General features: G+C 40.6%; 1 protein-coding gene across 2 annotated transcripts in view; it reads right to left on the bottom strand.

Moving 5' to 3' along the window:
* The window catches only part of BTBD7 (BTB domain containing 7), a 55375-nt gene that overhangs the window by 6253 nt on the left and 26869 nt on the right, over window positions 1–22253 (bottom strand). The window contains exons 4-11 of one of the 2 annotated variants that reach the window (XM_085061509.1): window positions 11822–12030; window positions 10368–10443; window positions 7944–8104; window positions 7485–7628; window positions 7143–7256; window positions 5442–5631; window positions 1899–2077; window positions 806–1234 (exon numbers count right to left, since the gene is read on the bottom strand). In XM_085061509.1, coding sequence (XP_084917635.1) covers window positions 806–1234; window positions 1899–2077; window positions 5442–5631; window positions 7143–7256; window positions 7485–7628; window positions 7944–8104; window positions 10368–10443; window positions 11822–12030 — 1502 coding nt within the window. The remainder of the gene's footprint in view (window positions 1–805; window positions 1235–1898; window positions 2078–5441; window positions 5632–7142; window positions 7257–7484; window positions 7629–7943; window positions 8105–10367; window positions 10444–11821; window positions 12031–22253) is intronic. The other variant, XM_085061510.1, reaches the window with a different exon arrangement.

Raw genomic sequence — 22253 nt, 5'->3', positions numbered from 1 at the left:
CCTGTGAATAGCCAAAATTCTACCTGTGAATTCTAAAATTCATAAGCCACTGCTTCTACATGTGAATTACAGTGTGCTGAAACCCCACTACTGAAGTTGGCTTATGCTTTGTTTTAGTATAGCATAAACTACATTTGCCACACAAGGACCACCTGAGGTCACTTGGTCTGCTCAGCCTGGAGAAGAGGAGACTGAGAGGAGACCTCATTGCAGTTACAACTTCCTCTTGAGGGGAAGAGCAGGGGCAGACACTGATCTCATCTCTGTGGTGACAGTGACAGGACTGAAGGAATGACCTGAAGTTGTGTCAGGGAGGTTTAGGCTGGGTATCAGGAAGAAGTGTTTCACCCAGAGGGTGGTTGGCACTGGAACAGGCTCCCCAGGGGAAATGGTCACAGCACTAAGCCTGACAGAGTTCAAGAAGCATTTGGACAATGCTTTCAGGCACATGCTGTGACTCTTGGGGTGTCCTGTGCAGGGCCAGGAGCTGGACTTTGATGATCCCTCTGGATCCCTTCCAACTCAGGACTTTCTATGATTATGTGATTTCAGAAGATTCCTGAGTGCCATTTGCCCCACCAATAATGCTCCTGCCCCTGGAATGTTCATTCTCCCAAGGATTAGGGCATGCCTTTGGGATAGAGAATGCTGACAGTTTAGTAGAAAAACCTTCTCCTACCTAACAAAAAAGCTCTTTTATTTAAAAAAGCCAAGTCACTTCATCGTAAGAATTCTCTCCAGCTCCTTCTATGAGGTACTTTGAGTGGCCAGAAATAGGGAAAAGAGGAGAAATCCCAATACTCACTACTTGTTTCTCAGCTGCCATCACTGCTGCTGCTGCTGCCACTGTTTGCCGCCCCAGAGCCGTGGTGTTGGTGCAGTCAGGAGGTGCTGCCTTCACGCTGGGCAGGTAGACAGGCGGCGCAGCTTTGGGAGCTGTCCGGGAGTGGAACAGCGAGTGATTACATGGGTAAGAAAAGGAACGGGAGGGATGTTGACTTGGCACCCTTTGTTTCCAGCCCACTTTGAACTGGTTATGAATAGGAGTTGCTGGTGGGTGGTATGGAGGTGGAGGAGGGGGCAATGGTGGATGGAAGGCCACGAAAGAGTCCAGTTCTGTAAACATGGTTTCTGCAGTGGGAGTGCTGTTGACGCGACATCGTCCAGACTGTCTCACTGTCAAGAGTGGGCTTTCATCCCCAAATCGCTCATCAGGAAAGAATTTGTGAGGATTCTGCAAAGGAAAAAACCACAGCAAATAACAAGACAAAGTAGGACACCATCTAGAAAAATCTCCCAAACACTCAGAAACATGCCAGTATTGTAACTGCCTGGTTGTGCTACCTACAAGCTCACCAACATTCAAGGTGACTACAGCTACTATGCAAAATTGATTTGGGTCTTTTTAAAATATGACAAGAAGCATCAGATTCACTGTAAGCTGACCAGCAAATGCATTTGCTTTAGCACCAGTTTATAAACAGAAGTGGGATTTTCAGTTTCCCAGTCCTGACCAGTACTGTGCAGACCTTACAGTACTTGTATTAGTATACAAGTACAGATACAGTATTAGTTACAACTTTTTCTTCTCTCTAAGAATAAATAATGATCTAGGTTTCAAGTTATGGTTCTATTGTTCTCATCAACTCCCTTTTCAGCAGTTTTATTTTGTCTCCAAAATCTGTGTCAATAAGAGCCTCTTGAATGGCAATGACTCTTGAGAAAACTATTTCTACATTGCACTTAGAGGTTTATAAAATCACATACATCAAATGCACCTGGACAGTCACGCAGGCATTTCAAAGCACTTGTGCACCTGCATGTGCACACAGCAAGTGCTCCCACTGCAGAGCACACAATCAAGTCCCTTCATGGTTGTACACAGACATTCTTCATACCTGCAGGAGCTCAGCAGCAGCATCAGAAAGCCCGAATTCCCGCAGCACGCGGATCTGGATCTCGTAGCTGACCGTGGCGCCTTCCCCGCAGTTCAGCGCGTAGGCTCTCTGCACCTGCTCCGTGTGCCGCAGCTCCTGCAGCCGCTTGATCATCTCCTTCACAACCAGGAGACTGGGAACTGGAGGGATAACGGACAGTGGGGTAGGGATGAGAGAGATTCCTTTTTCAACTGCGAGACTGTAAGTTTAATTGCAATGGTTAGATGTATTCTAAAGGAAAAATCTAACATCAGGCTGCCTTGGCCTGTTTTTTTTAAGAAACATTCTGCCAAGAACTGTTCAACTTACACATGTTCCACGGAGCATCATTAAGCCACATGGGATAACACACATCATACAAATGATAAAAACATACACCACTTCCCTAGCTTCTGCTAGAATAAGCCACAAGTAGAGCCTTCTTTGTAAACCCCTTATGATGCAGGAATTCCACGATTTGAAGTGGGGGCAGGATATCTTAAATAACAACTGAATGTTCCCTCATGAATTGTACAGGCCAAGAATTCATTGATTTTTTTGGCATACATTTCATACTTCTGACGCAGATCTATAATCACAAGACCATAACACCAGTATGTAACTAGAGAAAGAGCATTTTACGAAAGTTACACAAACTGTAAGCCAACAAAAACCTGTTAAAATTATGTTGTTTTATGCAGTCATATTGAAATAATTTTTAAAAAATCATTCCAAAAGAAAGCCATGTATAATTTTGGGTATTTATCCTGTTGCAAAACTTTCTCATGCCACTTCTTACTGCTGTTTGATGATGAATGATATTTCTCTGTGGTGTTTCTGTCCTAAGGAAAATGTGCATATAATAGAGAAGACAAATCCAGATTTCTGAGTGTGTAAGTCCTGGCATCTGATCCTTTACCAGCTTTACAAGTGTTACATATTACCATGACCAGACGTCCGTAATGAAAGCTCATAAAAATTAAACAGATCATACAGCAAGAACAGTGTGAAAAGACATTTGCATTACAGAGAAAGAGAAAAACCAACACCAAACAACTACAACTGGTCCCAATTTAATGAAGTTTACATTGGTACATGAAGGATAATTATAGGTAATACAAAATATTCCCCCCTTAGTAGAGTTCCTGTACTGGGAGAGGAGAGAAGGAACTCATTCTAACCAGTCTTCAAGGCTTGAAAGTAATGCAACCCTCCACACACTTAAATTCTTCTGAAAAATTCTGGTTTAGCAGCCAGGTGTTTAGCTACAGCCAGCATTTTGCTAATACTTAAAAAAGAGGGTTTAAGAGAAGTCTGAAGCAGTTCTCCAAACTAGTAGGCATAAAAATGATATAAGGTTTTCATTAAAGTGCTGCCTTCTCAAACCCTGGTTTGTTTCTGGTTTTGTTTGGTTTTTTTACTATTATTCATGCGAAACACATGGAAAAAATATTACATATATAAAAAAGATATAATTCTCTCAGTTGTGAGATTTCTAATTCAAACTGAAACTGGAAAACATGTAAGGAAACCCAACCACTTGTAGAAACTGGTCTCAAATTAGAACAGGCTTCAGCAGAGGCTGAATTCATTTTACAATAGTGCTGCAGAAAGAGCACTAAGACATGCTGCCAGCAGATCTGTGCAAATATAGTCCTCAGGCAGTGGGTGCAAGGAGATGCCAGGGACAGACAGAGAACAGCTGAGCTGGGAAGCACCCCCTGTTCTGAGCCCAGCCCAAAGGCCATGCAGGCAATGCTGCCCAGCTCCCACCATGGCACTTCCTGTGTTCCAGCGATGCTTCAGGATATATTCCTGCACAATTTATAGGTCTGAGACAGGCTTTAATCTCCTCAAATTAACTGGACCCCATCTGCCCATTCTAGAAAAAAGGCATTGGCAAAACAATAAATTCTTTTGCTTAATTACAGGACTAAGCAAAGCCAACAGTTGCCAGGACACAATTCCTGTGCTCCAATGACTGGCCAGGCTCAGAGCTCATATCTATGCTCAAATCGAAGGACTGGCAGTAATTCCTACCTATTAAATTGTACAGAACCAAGCTGCAGTGGAGTTTCACATTGGTCAAGATGTCCCATGCTCACCAGAAAACAGAGCCATTTTTTTCAAGAACATGAGAACTCTTGCAAAACATTGAAGACTTCTGAGAATCTGCTGCCTTTCTCAGCTTCTTTGGAAATTAAGATTGAGCTAAGTGTTATCAAAATCCTATCTTACAATGAAATACTTTATATTCAATTCATGATAAATACATTTACTCTTTTCTGGGGAGGGAAGCCCAAGTACTATAAAGTACTGCAGAGATGCCACACTTTTGCTGAGAGCTCCAAGTTTCTAAACAAACAATTTGTATTTTTATCAATTTTTTCAAACAAAAGTTTTCAGAAGCTCCTTTTAGGCTTTATCAAGTCTCTTCCTAGACCACAAGAAGCAAACAGATCAAAATCATTCTACAAATTTTCCTAGAGATTTTATAACTTAACAGTGTTTCAAATCTTCCTAACACCTCAAATTAAATTCTCTTGTAGCAATTTCAATCCGTTACTTTTGTCCTGGATCTAGCATCTATAAGAATAGTTTATCTACTTCCTTTCAACACAGCTGACTGAACAGAGACATAATTGATACACAAAGAGCTTATAAAATGGGGAATGCCATAGGCACAGCATTTTCCACTTCCTTCACTGAATTAGAATTTAATCTCGGTCATTTAGCTATCTAATCCTGCCCTCCAAAACATCCACTGACCCTTCCAACTTGCATCAGTTGCCAGTTTTCCCAGTGTATTCTCTATGCATACCGAGTATTAATGGGACAGGTGAAAGTTGGGAAGAGCCAAATACTTTAGGAACCCCACTCAATACACTCTTCCAGTCTGACACCAAAAAATCATATGCATAAATGACAAAACATATTTAGTATATATTTTCCTGGCTTGCCTATGGGAAATGTCACACCAATCATCCTGAAGTCAAGAGAGAACATATTTACTTGAGTCTATAAAAATGTACTCTGACATACTGTTCCACAAGGAATTAAGTTGGTTTGACTTCAAAGCTAAAGTGGATTTGGTAAATTGAAGTAAATGTGTTTTGAGTGCCTACTTCCAATACTTTTCTGGCATACTGAGTTCAGCTGATTTCCTTACAAGTTATGTTCTCTAGCTTTTGATTTTTAAAAGAAATTTTCCAGACTCATAGATCTTACCTATACTGGACAACTGGTAGTAGAAAACTGAGAATCCTGTAGAAAATTCTGAGAACAGAGAGCTGGGCTCCAGCAACTGTTCTACCGTGTTTAACCAGTCCAAGAGTTTTTTTGGGTTTTTTTTTTGACTAGTTACTATGCCATCCAAAACCAGTTAATGTCTTTCAGATAGATCAACGCAAAAGGACTATTTCTGGTGCAGTACTACTCTCTGAGAAATGATGAAGTTCAGTAAGTGACTCTCACTCCCCCAGGCCCAAGCCCCCACGTGCTCCTGGGAGGCAATCAGCAGCTCACCTGGGATCTCGTTGGCTATCACTGAGGGAGGGCTGGTCTGGTTAGTGCTGACTTGCTGGTGGGTGATGACGTGGCAGCACTGCGGCACCGCGTTGTTCACCATGTACAGCGTGTCGGGCACGTTGGACATTCGCACCATCCGCAGGCGAACGAGGTCCGTTTGCTCCACCATCATCTCATCCAGCACTGACTGCAACGACAGCCACCAGAGCCTCAGGAAGGCACTGCACACATCCCCACTGCCACCTGCTGCCAGCACAGCCCCAGTGACACAAGTCTAGCCATGGCTACTCCATAGTAACTTTGTCAGGTCACAAACAACATCTGCCTTTTCCCCAGCATTTTCTACTCCATCTTCCAGTCATGATCACAGTTGAGTTTCAGAGCTAAGAGCAGGCAGGAGAATAGTTTGGGAAGGTTGCTTTGTTTGTTTTAACCTGTCAGATTAGAACTGACCTTCTAGAGGCCAAACCCCCTGAACTTAGAAAATTACTGCCGGTGAGTGTCAACTCTCTGGCCACCGCACAGAAAATGAAACATGCCACTAGCCTGAAAATGAAACATGTTTCCCTCAGACACCTGAAAGAACAGAAAAGAATTTATGCCTACCCTTTGAAGATTCTTACTTAATGTTAAATGAATTTATTTCAAAAAATGGGAGACTAGCAGGGGAATAGGAAACAAAAATCCAGAATCACTCATTCACGATTTCTTAACTTTACAATAATTAAACTATCAACAGGAGGAGTAAAGACATCAGAGACTAAGTATGAGAGTCCTCCCTCTAAGGTTAAAGAAGCCAGTAACACCTTTAAAAATATTAACAGCATAATAGGAAACCAATATCTATCAAGTAGGAAGCCTGACAGGGGTGTGGGAAGTGGGCGGTGTTAGAATGCACTTTTTACTTTGGATAACTACTAAAGCACTCTGGTAATACATGCCTGAAAACTACGAGTCAAAGCTTTTATCACATTTTTGTTAGTTTTAGCACTCCAAGATACAGAGGTAACATTGTAACCAGCTAGTCTGTCTTTGCTGTTTTAGTGCCACTTGGTGCTCCCTAGCTGGTATGCCCAAAATGCAAAGTACTTTTATTTTTTCCCTCCCCTCAAAGAGGACATCAACAAGTCATACCTGTAGAAAACATTTTCTCTCTCAGCACAGGGCAAAAACTCCCAATTCACCAGAACAGTGGTCACAGTCTGTACGTGATGTGGATTTATACAGCCTCACCTAACCCTCTTGTTTTGCTGTCACCTGCACTGCTGGGACTCACAAGCTCTCAACTTAAGTCAGAGCTACCCGAAGTGGTGGCATCAGTGACACAAAAGGCTCCCATTCTGTCAAACAGAATGTGGCACATTCCTGCCCCACACAGCACCATCTCCACCCTGCCACCAGTGATGCTACAAGATCTTCAGCTCGATAGTGCTCATGCAAGAAATTAAGTAGGGAAGCGACTGCCTGAGAGGGAAACAAAGGACTTCATTCCAATTGGACACAGGATATTTATTCCATTTTGCGGAGGATCACAAGATTTTTGGGTATGTTCTGATTCAAACAAGAAGATGAAATATCAGAGTCCTCTGCCGAGTGGAATAGCAGTTCTCCACCCAGCCCTGGTGGGAGCTGGGGAGCCTGAAAGAGCTGGCACCAAGGTTGCTGACTAGCTGCAGACTGGGACTCTCAGGCTCTCACCTTGCCATCCGCCTGCCAGGAGGGCTGCCGAGGAGCTGGGCCGGCAAACTGGCTGGAAACCAGGGAGGTTTCCCTCACAACGCTGCTTTGTTTCCGGTGGAATTTCATCAAGATCTGTCTCGCAAACATTTCAATTTCGACAAAAAAAAATTTTGTTGAAATTTTTCTGACCAGTTCTAGAGACTTGAGCCTGATGATCAATCTTGTAAGTCTTGTTAAATTGAAAATGTTAGTATTTTAGGCCAGTACACGTAAAGAGACAAAACATACCAAAATCTTTCCCTGTTTACAGAACCCCCTGAAGACTCCAATCTGAGAACAGTCAAGCATTGTTGATATTACCTTAGCCTCCTCCACATACGGCGAGAACAGTCTTGGCCGCACATATATTCCAGCATTTTTTTGCCGCAGCCAGGCATTTGACTTTCCACCTTCTGATGTTGGTAGCATGTCTGAAGGGGGAGTACTAATCAGGCCTCTCTTCATCTTTAAGAATCAAGAAAGAGTTTTACTGTTTTTTAAATATTAATATGGTAAAAACCTGTAATAAATGCATTTTTTTTACATCCTTACACCACTGATTTTTCTTTAGCCTTTTGATAGATTTAAAGAACACTGAATCTAACCAAAAAAAGTGTTATACATATATTATTCTCAATGATAACACTTTAGAAATTAATCCTTAAAGTAAACAAACAAAACCAACAACCACCAAAGCAAAAAAAACGCCACACCTGAACATTGTAACATGTAAAGTACAAAGAACCCAGAGATGGTATTTGTATGAGACAACTGACTTACTGCATCACTCAGTACTTCACTATTCATGGGTAAGATGTGCTCAATGCGGACAAAAGGTAAAAGTGGAGACAGGATCTCCCTCAGCTCTTCAATGTCAAGATCTCTCCTCTTCACACCTCTTTTATTCACACTGTGAGCAGTACCACTGAGCAAATTAGGCTCTGTGGGAAGGAACAAGAAATGCCAAGTTTACATCAGAAAGTTTAAAGAGGATAGTGGGAGGTACAGGGCTTACAGGAAGTTATAGAAAAGGAAAGAAAATACTGATTTTAAATCAATAGCACTCATCAGCATTATTCCACAAAACTAACAACTGGACATGGCACTTAGTCCTACGGTCTAGTTGACAAGGTGGTGATTGGTCAAGGGTTGGACCACATGATCCTGGAGGTCTTTTCCAGCCTAATTGATTCTACAATTCTATTTCATGCCTTAAAATCTGACATGAAGGATCCACAGAGAGAGGTTCAGTTTATACGAGCCCAGGCCATCTGCACAACTGCCAATTTCACAGTGTAAGCCAGGTAGAAAATACAAACATAGGTGTTTGGGGTAAACACTTGGAGAGCTCTATCAAGAGCTGTACCTCCCTGCTAGCAGTTCTCCCAGGAACTCTTCCATAGCTCCTCTCCCTTTCCCCAGCAGTCTTCAAAGACACTTTCTACAAATTAGGGTCAGAAGAATCCTCTGGGATACATTATTCAAGCTTCCTTGTGTAACCCATCTAAGTAATATGGTGTCAAGCCCATTCAAATTGCTCTCATGGTCACAGGATACCTATTTGTCCCAGGAGTGGGTATCTTCCTGGAGATGGCAAGATGACCATGTACTCTCATGTGTATTTTAGGTATTGTGCCCAACCTGAATTTCAATAGCTTCCCTCTTTGAGGAAACCTGTCAAATATATCCACCCCACCCTCCCTCGGTACACACAGCTCAAGTTTTGGCCACAGCTCATGACATTCTCTAACGCTTTGTGGCATTTTAGTTACACAATCACACATTCAGAGCTGCAAAATCAGAAGAGTCACTGAGGAATTTAGATGAAATTACTAGACTAAATCTGACCCTAATCTGACAGAATTCAGTGTTGCTGTTATTTCTGCTTTTGTTTGTTGTGTTATCTGATGATCCCAGATAAGAAAAAAGCTCTTTACTTAATGAATGCCAGAGCAAGAAGCTGTGCAGTGATCCCAAAGGAGCAGCTTCTGCCCTGTCCAGGTCTGTTACTGTTTAACTGACTCCATTATGTTTCAATGTGCCCTAGGACAAACACTTGGAAAATCTTGTTTTGGAAATAGGTAAATACTCAGGTCACTAGAAGCACATCTTTTAACTATTTATTGCATTTCATAAAGCACATCCATGACAAGCAGTAACTGTTACATGCAAGCAGTAACAGTGGATTTCAAAAGCATGGCTAGCCCTCCCAAGACAGTACTGCTGTTTTCACTCAGGCAGGTTCTTCTTTTTCTGTTCCTCTTGTGGCACTATGTGATTGACACTTTGCAGTGTGGATGATCTACAATCTCCTCACATTTGTTAATTAGGAAATATATACATTTAACCTACTCCCCATATCCAACACGTGTAGGACTGCTCCTGAAATTACCGCTATACCAGTAATGTGCATCCAGGCTCATAAAAATACATTTACATCTCCTGTAGGGAAAACACTGGTGCCACTTGCTGGCTTGTTTTTCACTACCACAGATTCCTGTGAGAGAGACATACTCAAACTGAAGTGAAAGGCTGACACAATGAACTAAGAGTAACTCTACTGTGAGAAGCCTGCGACAGAAGATACTGCAAGGTTTTTTTATTTAATGAATTAGTTACAAGAAAAATAATTCTGAGACAACAGGAAACCAAACACTTCAAAACCAGACAATCACAGAGGTTGAAAGGACTCCTAGAAGTCTGGGTTCAGTCACAAGCAATGCCCTCTTCCCATACCTCCCCAGGTAAAATACAGTACATTGCCCATCACTGCATCCAGTTGGCATGTGAATACCTCCAAGGATGGAGGTATCACAACTATTCTGGGCAGCCTGTGCCAGTGTCTGACCATCTTCACAGCTTCTTGTATTTCAGTTAATGCCTCATTGCCTCTCATCTTGTCCTGGGTGCCAACAGAAGAGTGCTGCTCTATTTTCTTTGCTTCCTGCCATTAGATATTTATAGACTACACTAAGATCTCCTCTAAGCCTTTTCTTCTTCAGGCCAAACAATCTCCTCAGAATGCTGTGTCGTCATTTTTTAGATAACAAAACCTTTAAAAAATGCAGGAGTATTTGCTTAGTTTTGACTATACTATGAACAAAGTAGATTGAATTTCCCTAAGTTACAGATGACTCATGAAATAGAACTTCCATAAATTTTGGTTTATTTGGTTTAGTACTGTGTTGTTTAAAGAACCCTCACCTCGATCTGCTATCCTCTTCATCAGCTGGTGTTCTCCCCATTTAATCAGATATTTAAGAATATCTTGTTCACTTGCCTGTAGAAAGAGAAAGTCAGTAACCTGGATATGCTTAGTTTAATGTCAAATACATTAAACAATGTCACATACACAAGAAAAAGGAATCACAGGTCTTTTACAGCTCTAAAGAAACACAGTTGTACCAAAGCATGAAGTATTTGCAGTTTATGATCTGCTTACCACTTTCCCGTAATATTTTAAGCCCTACTACTGTGTATCACCACTGTAACTTCTAGATTCATATTACTTACTGAATCTCTAGGAAGAGAAAAAAGTTTTCTACAGTACGAAAAATTTTATTTAGTATGGAAACAAGTATTAAGTTTGAATTACTGAATTTAATTAAAAGGGGCAGTTCTGCCTCTGGGTGTTTTGTAATGTTAAACCAAAGTCCAAATGCAGCATCTGCCAGCCTGGAAAATTATCAAAGTAATCAACCCCACTAAATTATAATATATCTGAAAAGAAAAATTTTCAGTAATACTATAACAACCTTGCTTTGCTCATACCTATATACGTGTGCTGACCACTCAAAATTCTAACAGAAAAAAATAATGCACTAAAAAATTTAAATTTATCTATGTAATTTCTTAACAACTAGAGTAGGAAATCTAGTCATAATATACACTTCCACGGAAGATCAACAGCACTGTTAATTGTAATTTCTGAAATGTTCAAAGTAAACAAAACTTGGAAAAAACCCCACTTTAAATAGCCTCTAACACTTAATCCTTTACAAAAAGGTAAGATTGAGATGAATGCAGTTAAAAAAAAAAATCTAGTAATCTTTAAGCTATAAAAGGGTGGTCATCATTATAAAGATTTCTCCCTGAGAGAAATGGCAGCAAAAATCCAGAAGCTTTCTATTAGCCAGTATGGTTCTCTCTCCCTAAAACAATCACTGAAGGCAAGACACAAAAAACCCCAAAATTTTGCAATACATGTCAGAGAAGGTATTTCTCTGTCTCTCCACAAAAATAAATCAAATCTTCTGAACTATTTGTAGTTTATTATCTCCCACTGGCCCAAATTAGTATGTGTGTTGTTACAGCAAAACTACTCCCACCACGCAATTTTATAAATCTCTTAAACAGGCAATACAAATGTTAGGTTCAGAAATGATTTGTTTAAAATAATTTGCATCCATTTATAAACTATTATTAGACTTCTACACAATAGCATATACCACATTTGAGCTGTGTTACAAGCCAAGAATGAAACAATTTTCATAATGACTACTTCCATTTCATTTTTTTACATTTATAAAAGGAGTGCTTAGTGTGTACAAGCCCACTTCAGCCTACAATTTAAAGTCAACTACTCCCAGCATTTCTAGTAATGGTATAATACATCTTGCTTCAAGCAGGACCAGCTTGTATTCTGCATTGGAGGTTACCTGTAAATAGTCAGACTGAATAGCTGTGAGCAGGTGGTCCTTGCTGAGTTCATAGAAGACCTCAGAAGTCATGACCTGGGTAAACTCCTCACAGAGGAAATGTAGTGCTTGACGATGTACCCACTTGGAACCATACGGCTGAGAGCTCCACTTCAGAATGGCAATTAAGGTGTCCAGTGAGATGCTCTCGGCAATAATATCTTCACAGCCTAGGAAACAAGGGCAAAAATCAATGATGTTAGAGAGGCACTGTGATCCTGAAGGAATAATACATGTGGCTAAATCTGTAACATAGAAGGTTATGTGACTCCCAGTGAGAGTAAAAACAGAAGTGCCCTACAGACCAAGGTTGAAAACAGGGCTATATTTTGACTAAAAGTACAATAGTTTTAACAGTGGTTTAGGATTCCAACTATACAATTATTTACCTTTTATAAAGGCACATAAAGCATCATATCTGCTGGCATGCCTGGACAAATGACTGGAAAGCTAGTTCAACCCAACCAGAACTCCCAGTGATTATCTGAATGCTTAACACATTTTAAAATTGCAAATTTGAATTTGAGTCACTACGGTTTGCAGCAGATTCACAGAAACCTATGAATTGTAACAAAGGTGGGATTTTTGCCTGTATAATTTTGCTCATGGACTCTCCTGAGACAGACCATGTAGAGGAACAGAAATACAAACTGTAACAGTGTTGGTACTCAGCTACTTGGTACAGGATGAGGGCAGCAAAGCATTATCTTCTGACTTGCAGAGAAGGCAGGAAGCAGTGGATGGCTGCTCCAGGCCACCAGGACAGCCTCAGTACCCAGCAAGGCACAGAGGGTGCCAGAACAGGGAGCACCTCCTCTGACAGGGAAGCAGAAGGGAGGCAGACTTAGGGAGAGTCTGCTACAGCTTCTTCCTACACACTGTTTTATTAAGGTCTACTCTTTCACAGAGTACATGTCTTCTGAAGGAGAGAGAGTATAGTTAAAAATCCTGAAGGGAAATGGAGCAGATTTGGAAGAAATGAGGGAAGATGTATTTTGGGAGAGCTGAAAAAATGGGTACTTGGGGCTACTGAGTTAAGACAGATGGTACCACAACATTGGTAACTTGAAGTTTCCAATAGCACTTTGTTGATTTTATTTGTACATCTGGTTTAGCACAAAGATAGTAATTTAAAGAAAAAAATCCTCAGAATTATACATTCCAGCCCCAACCCACTACAGCCACAAAATTACAGCTGTGCTTATGCCCATAAAAGATCCCCAGACAGTTCAGAGCTACATGTCTACACTGCAATTTTACTTCTTATACATCATCATTTTTCTCTCAGTTTCAAAGATATCTAAAAACTAAACTCTGTTGTTAGGGATGTGTATCGCATTTCTGAGCTCTTAAACTGAGTAAGAAAATGTTCAGCATAGTAATCTCAACCCTAGTCAAGACAACGATGCATCTCCTGATGTGACTTATTCTTGCACTGATTGCATACAGGTCAAACAGACTAGCAACAACTAATAGAAATAGAAGAAAAATCTTACTTTTCTACATAGGACAGCATACAGAATATATAGTGTTCATTCCATTTCCATCGTAACTAATAATATGAAAGATATCTTTTTAAGGAGTAGGTGGTAACAAGTGAACAAGCTTCTAGTGGGAGGGAATCTGTCAAAGGAGTAACTTAGAAGTAAAGTCACTAAAAGGGAAATTTAAACAGGAGAGTTGAGAAGGTAGTAGAAAGCAACAGTTTAAACATAAGACTGGTTATAAATTTACCTCTCCTATTAGACACACCTATTTGTACCTAATACCATAACAATCCCAAAGTGGTAACTGTAAGAACAATATTCTATCAACTGCTTTGTCCTTCACAATTACTAAAACAATACTGGCACTTCTCAGAGCTACCTATTTCCATGAGGTTACATATTATCATTACTACTACTAGTAAGAACAGATGCCTCATTTCAGATATCGACCTCTAACCTGAATAGCAAGAACTGGCCTGAAGTGAGCAGTGAACAGGCAGCAAAGATGTGTTGGAGGCACTTGGAACAGCATTCCCTTCATCACTGGTACAGGTGAGAGCAGAGGATGAGAGCTGTTCTGAAATACACTCTATGGGCTGAGGTGCAGGTTAGTGAAACTGCCCCCTCTAGATGGGGGAACTCCCCAGATTCCCAAAGGATAAAGTCTTAAGTCTTAAAAAGTTCTGGGCAAGAATCTGAGCAACAGCCTTAAACAAACAAACAAACAAGAAGCAACTAAACCACCAAAAACCCAACCTATCATCAAAAAAGCTCAAAATACTTCAGCATATGTTAGAAACATGAGTAAATGAAGTCTGAAGCTTTCCACTTCAGGATCCATTTTTACTCAAACAGCAAAGGGCTGACATTGCATTTAACTTTGTCACGTGAGTCTCTCTCATATTTTCTTTTGGGGCTCAAGAAAGGAAAATGTTAAGTTAGAAGCAAGCCTGGCACATGAATGAAAGCTAATGGTGACTAGCTGCAATTTGCTTAAAAGAGGAGTTTGACTCTCATGAATAAGAAACACAGTAATTTGAAACAATTCTTCAGGGTCATCTGCACATTGCACTCAGACTTCCCCAGCTAAATCCTCACACAACCTTTTGCATGCAATTACTCTGCTTGCATGCAAGCTGACTTCAGCAGAAACTGCATCTCCCTGAACTCTAAACATCATACAAAAGGATTGCTCCATTTCAAGGGCAGTAAGTAAACCCACATACTGAAATCAGTCACCAGGAAACTCAAACTGCAAGAGCAGAGACTTATCTCAAAATGAATGTCATTCTAGTATTTCATCTGACATTTATTTTTGAAGCAAAGAAGCCTGCCCCCAAAAAGACATGAGAAATGCAGCTCAAGATCTAAGCAACACTGATTTACAGAATTAGTGCATCAGCTCAGTCTCAATTCTTCTGTCAAGTTCAATTATTGCACAACTAACAATAAAATGACATCAGGTGGAAAGCTCATTAATGATGACTAGCAAATGAAACAGTCTTTTTCCCCAAGTAATTTTAGCAATGGGTCCAAAGTGTGGGATTATTAAAAGTATTTCTTCTGAAATATGCATAAGGTAATAATTAAAGTGTATTTTGAAATTCTAAATGAATTGGGGCAACCCAATTCTAGCTATGGAAGGAATCCAATTTCTTTTCTTCTCCGGCAGAAGTTTTTTCTGCTTTAATAATGAGCTACTTGGAAAAAAAATAGTCATCTAATAGCCACAATATTGCTCTTCACAGTGAAGTCGAGCTTTTTTTTCTTGTGAATACTATTTTTTAATACTCAGGCAGCAATAGCCTTCCCAAGATCCATCTGCAGTGTCCCACAAGCTTCTGTGACCCTTACTATCCTTCAGAGATTCAACCTGAAATCTAAAAAAATGAGAGGTAACGATCACATTTGGCACAAATCAGGCTATTCCATGCACTCCTTTTGCTGGATGCCAATAGACCCTGCCTACAATCAAGTCCTTCTTGCTTCTGCTCTTTTCTCTCAAATGCATTTCCACATCCTTCCAGACAGAAATAGGTTGAGCCCATGTTTAGCATTCCAGCTAGTGGCTTGGGATCAAGACAGTTGACAGACCTACTGAAGACAATTTAAGTGCCTTCAACAATCAATCAGCAAAAGTGGCATTAAGCAAAGCTTTTACTACAAAACTATTAACTTGATTTAACTCATTCTGTGGTGAAGACTTCCCCCCTAAACTTGTGCACGCGAGTGAAGCCAAGGAAAGAAATGTCATAAGAATTCATCTTGACACTGAACACTAAAAGCTATTAAATGTTTTCTTAAGTTTGTCACACTAGGAGAGACCATGCTGGCAAATCAGGAACCACAGTTTCTGAACTTACTGACATGTACAGAACAGTTCAGATATATGGCCTGCAACTAGTCTGGATTCCAACATGTTTGAAAGTTCCCGAGATGCTTGTCTTACCCATTCATGAGCATCCTTGCTGCTTTAACCAAGATTCTCACAGGAAGAGAAAGAAAAAAGGAAGACAACATTTGTCCAGCTTCTTTCCCACGTCTTATAGACCCAAAGCTGCAAATATACCCTGTACTTGTGAAGGATTCCTTAGAGGGCAGCCCACACTCACAGGCTGTGGGAGCAGTCCCAGAATCTAAACACACCACTTGCACAGTGGTATTAAACTAGATTTCCTTCTTACACACCACATCTTCTGCTCTTCTGTCATGCTAGTGCCAGTGGTTGCTTCCAGCAACATCAGATTCCCAATAGCACAAACCCTACATACAGCACAGAGAATATAAACAAGGAGATTACTGCAGGAGAAAGGGCAGCACTACCAATCAATCTGTGTCAGATTCAAATGACCTCACACACTTGAGAGACATGGCAATTGGAATTTATGTTCTCCACAGAAGTACAAAAACAGTATGAGCAAGTCATGAGATTTTAATAGTACAAACAGGAACTACCTTTTAATTAGTTATCACAGAAGCAGCAACTCCAACAACCTCTACCTTCCTCTAACTGTATTGTGAACAAGGGATCTTGTTCAACTTCCACCTTTTGGATCCAGGCACTTTCCCAGTCTGTTAATGTTTATTGCCTCCTGGCAGCACTGTATTTTTCATCTTCAAGGAATGCTTCCTAGCTTTTCGAAGTTTTAGTGCTTTTCTATCTCCTCCTGAAATTCTTTTTTGAAAGTATCTTTAAAAGCAGATTAAGTTAATTGACAACTGATGCCAAGGCTGGAATTTGCAGGTGCTCTGTTTCCCACATTTTTGAACTCTGAAGCACACATGTTCTGGTTAGCGAAGGTGTAAAACTATGTGAATGCTTTGCAGAAAAGAAAACAAGACCAAAGTAGCACTGGAGATAAAGAAGTGCTCAATGGGCCATAGTGGTCAAACACTGCTGAAGTCTATGGCCAAGTCCAGGATGTTTTTTGAGACATTTTTAATCCCTCTGCTGATTTTTCCAAGCACAAAAATTTAAAACATGTACTCCCATCCTTGAAAGGCTGGATTCAAAGTACATCTATTAAGGCATTGTTAATGTATATAGTATTACAGTTGGCTTTATTCAAATACAAAGCTGATGACTTCATAGCAGTTCAACTATCTGTTAAAGCAAAAATAAAATATGGTCTGAAGGTTAGGTCAGGCAGCGTTTTGTGTTGCTCTTAACCCCTCTTCCTCAGTGAAAACTCTTGAGTTGTGTCGAAGCCAGTACAATATATTATTCAGCTATTTGAAATAATTAATTAGAGAACAGACAAAAACTATGAAACTTGCATTAATAAAAAATATTTTCACTTATGATACAGTTATAAAGCTGTTAAAGCTTCTAAGATATTGACAGCTGGATTTTTTAAGTTGTAAATTTAGCCAGAAAAATAAGGTAATCATTACATGTTTAAAGCAATCAATATTGGTGGCACAGGCTCTCTAATGTTTTCTCTCCCAAAGGTGAAAATGAATTTACTCTTCTGCTCCTGCCACAGGTGAAATGTATGAATTTAGTAAGCATGAAATCTGCACCCATATCTGCATCCTGGTGTTCAGCTTCTTGCAGCCGTTCAGTTGGTAATGGCCTTTAGCTGGATTCAGCATTCTTTAAGCAGCACATCCAGCAGCACCAGCAGCCAGCAAAGCTGATCCAGCTTAAACACAAAACCACCATGGGTCAGAAACACAAAGCTGCCAACCCATAACAAACCAGAGGGAGAACTTCACATGGGAACAACAGAGAGCTGAGGGAGGAAGAGTTGATGATTAGAGGGACTACCACCAACCACCACTGGTCTGTATTTAAGCCATGTACTTCCTAGAACCTGGTGGCTGGAAGAGAAACCTGAAAACAGTGACCAGCACTGCTTCTCTGTATATTATCACATTGCAAACAAATTGTATGTGCTCTGTTGCACAACTCAGTCAAATTCTTTATCCTTGCATAAAATCTTGGAATGCAACTGCTATACAGGAAGATCCTTTCCACTTGCTGCTTTCACCTGTCTTCATAATATAAAACCTAAGTAATAGTTTCAGGCTTGAGCACAAGTGAATCATTATAATGAGCTAACAGGTCAGATGAGCTTCTATAGGGACAACGGTGATAATGAAGATCAGAGAAAATGTGAGCCCTTTTTAGAAGGGAACAGAAGACTCAGTTAACTGGAATGCAGAGAAGGCTGAGGTATTCAACAACCTTTTAATCTCAGTCTCAACCAGCAAGTGCAACAGCCACACTACCCCAGTCACGGATGGCAAAAGCAGGGGCTGGGAGAACGAAGAACTCCCCACTATAAAAGAAGATGAAGTTCAAGACCATCTAAAGAACCTGAAGATGTGCAGGTCCATGGGACCTGAGCAAACTGGTAGACAAGATGGTTAAACCACAAGCTGTGTGGTGCAGTCAACATGCTGGAGGGACAGGATGTCATCCAGAGGGAACTTGACAGGCTTGAGGGGTTTGCCTCTGTGAACCTCATGAAGTGCATCAAGGCCAAGTGCAAGGTCCAACATGGGCGTTGGGGCAATCACAAGCACAAATACAGGCTGGGCAGAAAATGGATTGAGAGCAGCCCTGAGGAGAACAGCTTGGGGGTCTTGGTGGATGAGAAGCTTGACGTGACCCAGCAATGGGCACTTCAGCCCAGGGATGTTATAGCACCTACATACCTAAAGGGGCTCAAGGAAGCTGGACAGGGGCTGTTTACAAGGGTAGGTATGGATGAGAACATGGGGGAATGGCTTCAAACTGAAAGAGAGCATGTTTAGATTAGGTATTAGGAAGAAATTCTTTCCTGTGAGGGTGGTGAGGCTCTGAAACAGGCTGCCCAGAGAAGCTGGGATGGATGCATCACCCCTGGAAGCGTTCAAGGCCAAGCTAGATGGAGCTTTGAGAAACCTGGTCTAGTGAAAGGTACCTGCCCACAGCAAGGTGGCTGGAACAAGATGTTCTTTAAGGTCCCTTGCAAGCCAAACCATTACTTGATTCTATTATTTATATTAATAGTTACTTAATCATACACAGTTTATTTCAAAGCTGTAAGTGCCAGACTCCTTTGAGCATTCCTACTGCACTGATAAATACCTGACACACTTGCACTAACCTCCCAGTACATGTATTTGTATTTCATACTGCTACTGTGTGATTCCTGGCATTTCAGCCCTCCTAAGATCAAGAGTACTTTTGATGTCAGGCAATATCTGCTTCTAGATCAAAGGCTGTGCTACTAAATATAGCTTTAACATAAAGCTTCTAAGTTCTTATACTTGTCAAGAGTAAATTCAACGCCTAAAATAAAAGCAAAGGAAAACAAAAAGTCTGACACTGAGTAAGTTTTTGTCAATCTTACTTTAGAAAACTTTTTTGAATCAGGTGAGAGAAAAGGTTCTCAGGCAAAACTATTTCATAAGGTCCCAGTATCCAAAAGCCTACCACAAAAACACTGCACCACCACCTCAGTGAGACTATTCATGACAGTGGACAAGAAGGCCAAGATGCAGTAGGGGATTCATTTATGTAATGCAGACATCTAATAAAATTAATATACCTGAAGTCAAACTTCCCTGCAACTGCAGAGCAGCACAGTAAGACTGGAAACAGGGATTATTTTAACAACATTTGATGAACAAGACTAGGGAACTGATTTGGTTTTACTAAGTGTGCCACAGAAGAGCAAGGAATAAGTGATATAAAATCCAATCTTTGTGAGTCAATGTGTTAAAATGACTGCACCAGTACAGCTGACAGAGAGAAGTAAGGTAGCATGAAGACACAAAACACTGCAGCAGAGGGCAGAAACAGGCATACAGAGGACAGAGACTTTCCACTAAGGGATGTGCTCCAACCTCCTGGAGAGGGCTCTAATCCTCATAGCCTCTGTGAAAGCACTGAAGAGCTTCACATTCTGACAGAAACAACTGCCAGAGCATCCCTAAGAGCAGTGTCAGTCCTATTAGGTAGATGTGGGTTTCAGTATTATCAGCTCTACTGACCAGATATGCTTGCTGATTCGTTCACTTACTGAAATTAGTTCATTCAAAGATCCATTTCAGTTTTTCTTGGAAGATAAGTGACAATCCTCAGCTGAAACAAATCAAGATGAAGGCAGAGGAAATTCTAAAGGTTGTCCTGCTTTACTTGGACAGCAAAGATTCATGGCACATACTCATACTATCACTGTCTTCATCATAGGGAAACTATCTATTAAATTACAATAGTCAGAAGAAGGCGTATCACTGCATTAGGAATGGGAAAATTTCCATGGAAATAGTAAAAGCTGAATCATCTGCTGAAACTGAAGAAAAATTACAACATCTGGATACTTAGAAAGGTCCCAGAAGACAAATCAAACTAAAATCTGTTGAAAATAAAAACAGCTGATGAGAAGCTTTAAAATACATCAACTTCACTTGACACTCAGTTACAAAAATGCAGGCAAAACTGAGTACAAGTGAGAAAAATGAATTGGAAAGAGTATCCAGACTTAACATATAATAAACCCAAAATATTTTCCAGGAAACCAGGGAGACAAGCCTTAGCGAGTTTGCAATTGGCTAGAAGGAGTGAACTGAAACAAAAAACTTTAGCTGAGGGTGTGGAAATCTAGAGAAGAAACTTAAGACATCAGCTACTGCAAAAGCCAGCTGATGGGATCAGTCAGTACCTTAGGCAAAACTGGACACCTGCTGCACCACCGAGTGGAAAAACACTGTCAGAGGTCCAAGCTAAGAGATTTCAGGAGAACTGCCTGCTCAGTGGCCTCCAACACCTACACAATGCTGTCTCTAACTGCATCACTCTGCGTAACATCCAGAACTCAGATGTTTGAGTGACAGCTTCCAGAATAGAAGTTTGCTAGCTGTGAAATCAGGGAATGGGAAGGACACTACTGAAATTAAGATCTCCCATCTAGCTCCTGTTAAGTATTACAATAAGTGAGGACAAGGTGCTACACTTAAGTCCAAAATAAGAATGGTGGTCACACCTAAGCCCATCCTTTGGTGACCTCAGTGATGTGCAGGCATATAGTTCTCCATGACCAAATCAGCTTCCTTTTAATTCTGATTATAAGATTATACCAGAACAGTTCTTCCATATCTGCACAGTACCAATGACCTCAACATGAACTCTGCAAATTAAGTATGAAACTATTATATTCTGACTCCACTGGCATATACAGATCTACAGTGCTTACTACTTTCTTTTAGCTAGGTAATGCAGCACCAATTTGTAAAATCCTAATTAAGTGAAGTTAACATCTAGAATTTCAATATCTGAAGGGGTGCCAAATCTGCATTTTCTAGTATTTGATAATTTAATAGATTTCAACTCTTGGTGATTTTACTGCATTTCTCCCCTACGTATAACAACAGCTCCCCCCCCCCCCCCCCACTACTTCTGTGGTCAGAAAGTGATTTACTAGGGAAAGAAAAAAAACCTCTGAATGTCACTACATCCCTCTACCTCCTCCCTGTGACCACCCCCAAAACACTACAGCTCCAGCTCATCCAGAAGGCCACCAAGACCAAGCCTGCACTGCTGCACTCACTGGCTCCAGCCACCCAAGTGTGCTGCTGAGGTGTAAGCCCGGTGCAGCTCCTGCTGCTGCCTTTCTTTTCACTCTCCTAGAGGTACTATGGAGAAACTTCAGATCTTCTTACCATTCATGGAATATATTCCAGAGCAGCACTGTTCTGCAGTGCGTTACTGAAAAGAGGGCCAGCTGAGGACATGCTGATTCAAGCATGCTCAACTTAAAGCAAGCAGAAACAAATTCAGCACCAAATATTACATCAGCTTGTTTTTCAGTATTTATCAACACCGAAAATAAAAGTCATTTTCCTATCTATAAGTTTACCCAAGTTTCTTTTTGAAGTTCTCTGTCATTGCTTTTCTGCTTTGATGTAACTGACACTGCTTCATCAGAGCACCTCCAGATCACAGTTGTTTCAGTTTAGGTTTCCAATCTGAGGAAAAGAATTGCACCCTGTTCATTTATGAAACAGTGCATAATTATTCAGTGTGTTACTGAGGGTTTCATTCACCATTTAATCCCCTCATTAGTATTCCCTGAGCATGCTAAATCCTTTTAGCATTTGTATATATGTGCACACACCAAAACTCAGAAACTCCATTACCTCTTTTATCTCAACCCATTTTCCTATCTTGCTTTCTACAAGAGTTGTTCTCAAGTACTATTAGCTTGTGCATATCATATAGAAATTAACTTAATACCATAGTTCAATTGTGGTAAAAGTTCTTGCCCCTTCTGAAACATTATGTTTCAGAACATGAAACATGAGAGGGAAACAACAAAAATAAGAAAGATGCAGATAAACAAGAGAGGGTCTGAAGGACTGCCATGAAGATGATCAAAGTACCGGAGAATATGGTCTATGACGAAAGACTGGAA

Source organism: Lichenostomus cassidix, chromosome 5 (genome assembly GCF_008360975.1).
Source record: "Lichenostomus cassidix isolate B80296 chromosome 5, HeHo_3.0, whole genome shotgun sequence".
NCBI lineage: Eukaryota > Metazoa > Chordata > Aves > Passeriformes > Meliphagidae > Lichenostomus > Lichenostomus cassidix.
The sequence above is the reverse complement of the archived record's forward strand: the minus strand, read 5'-3'. Positions and strand labels throughout refer to the sequence as shown.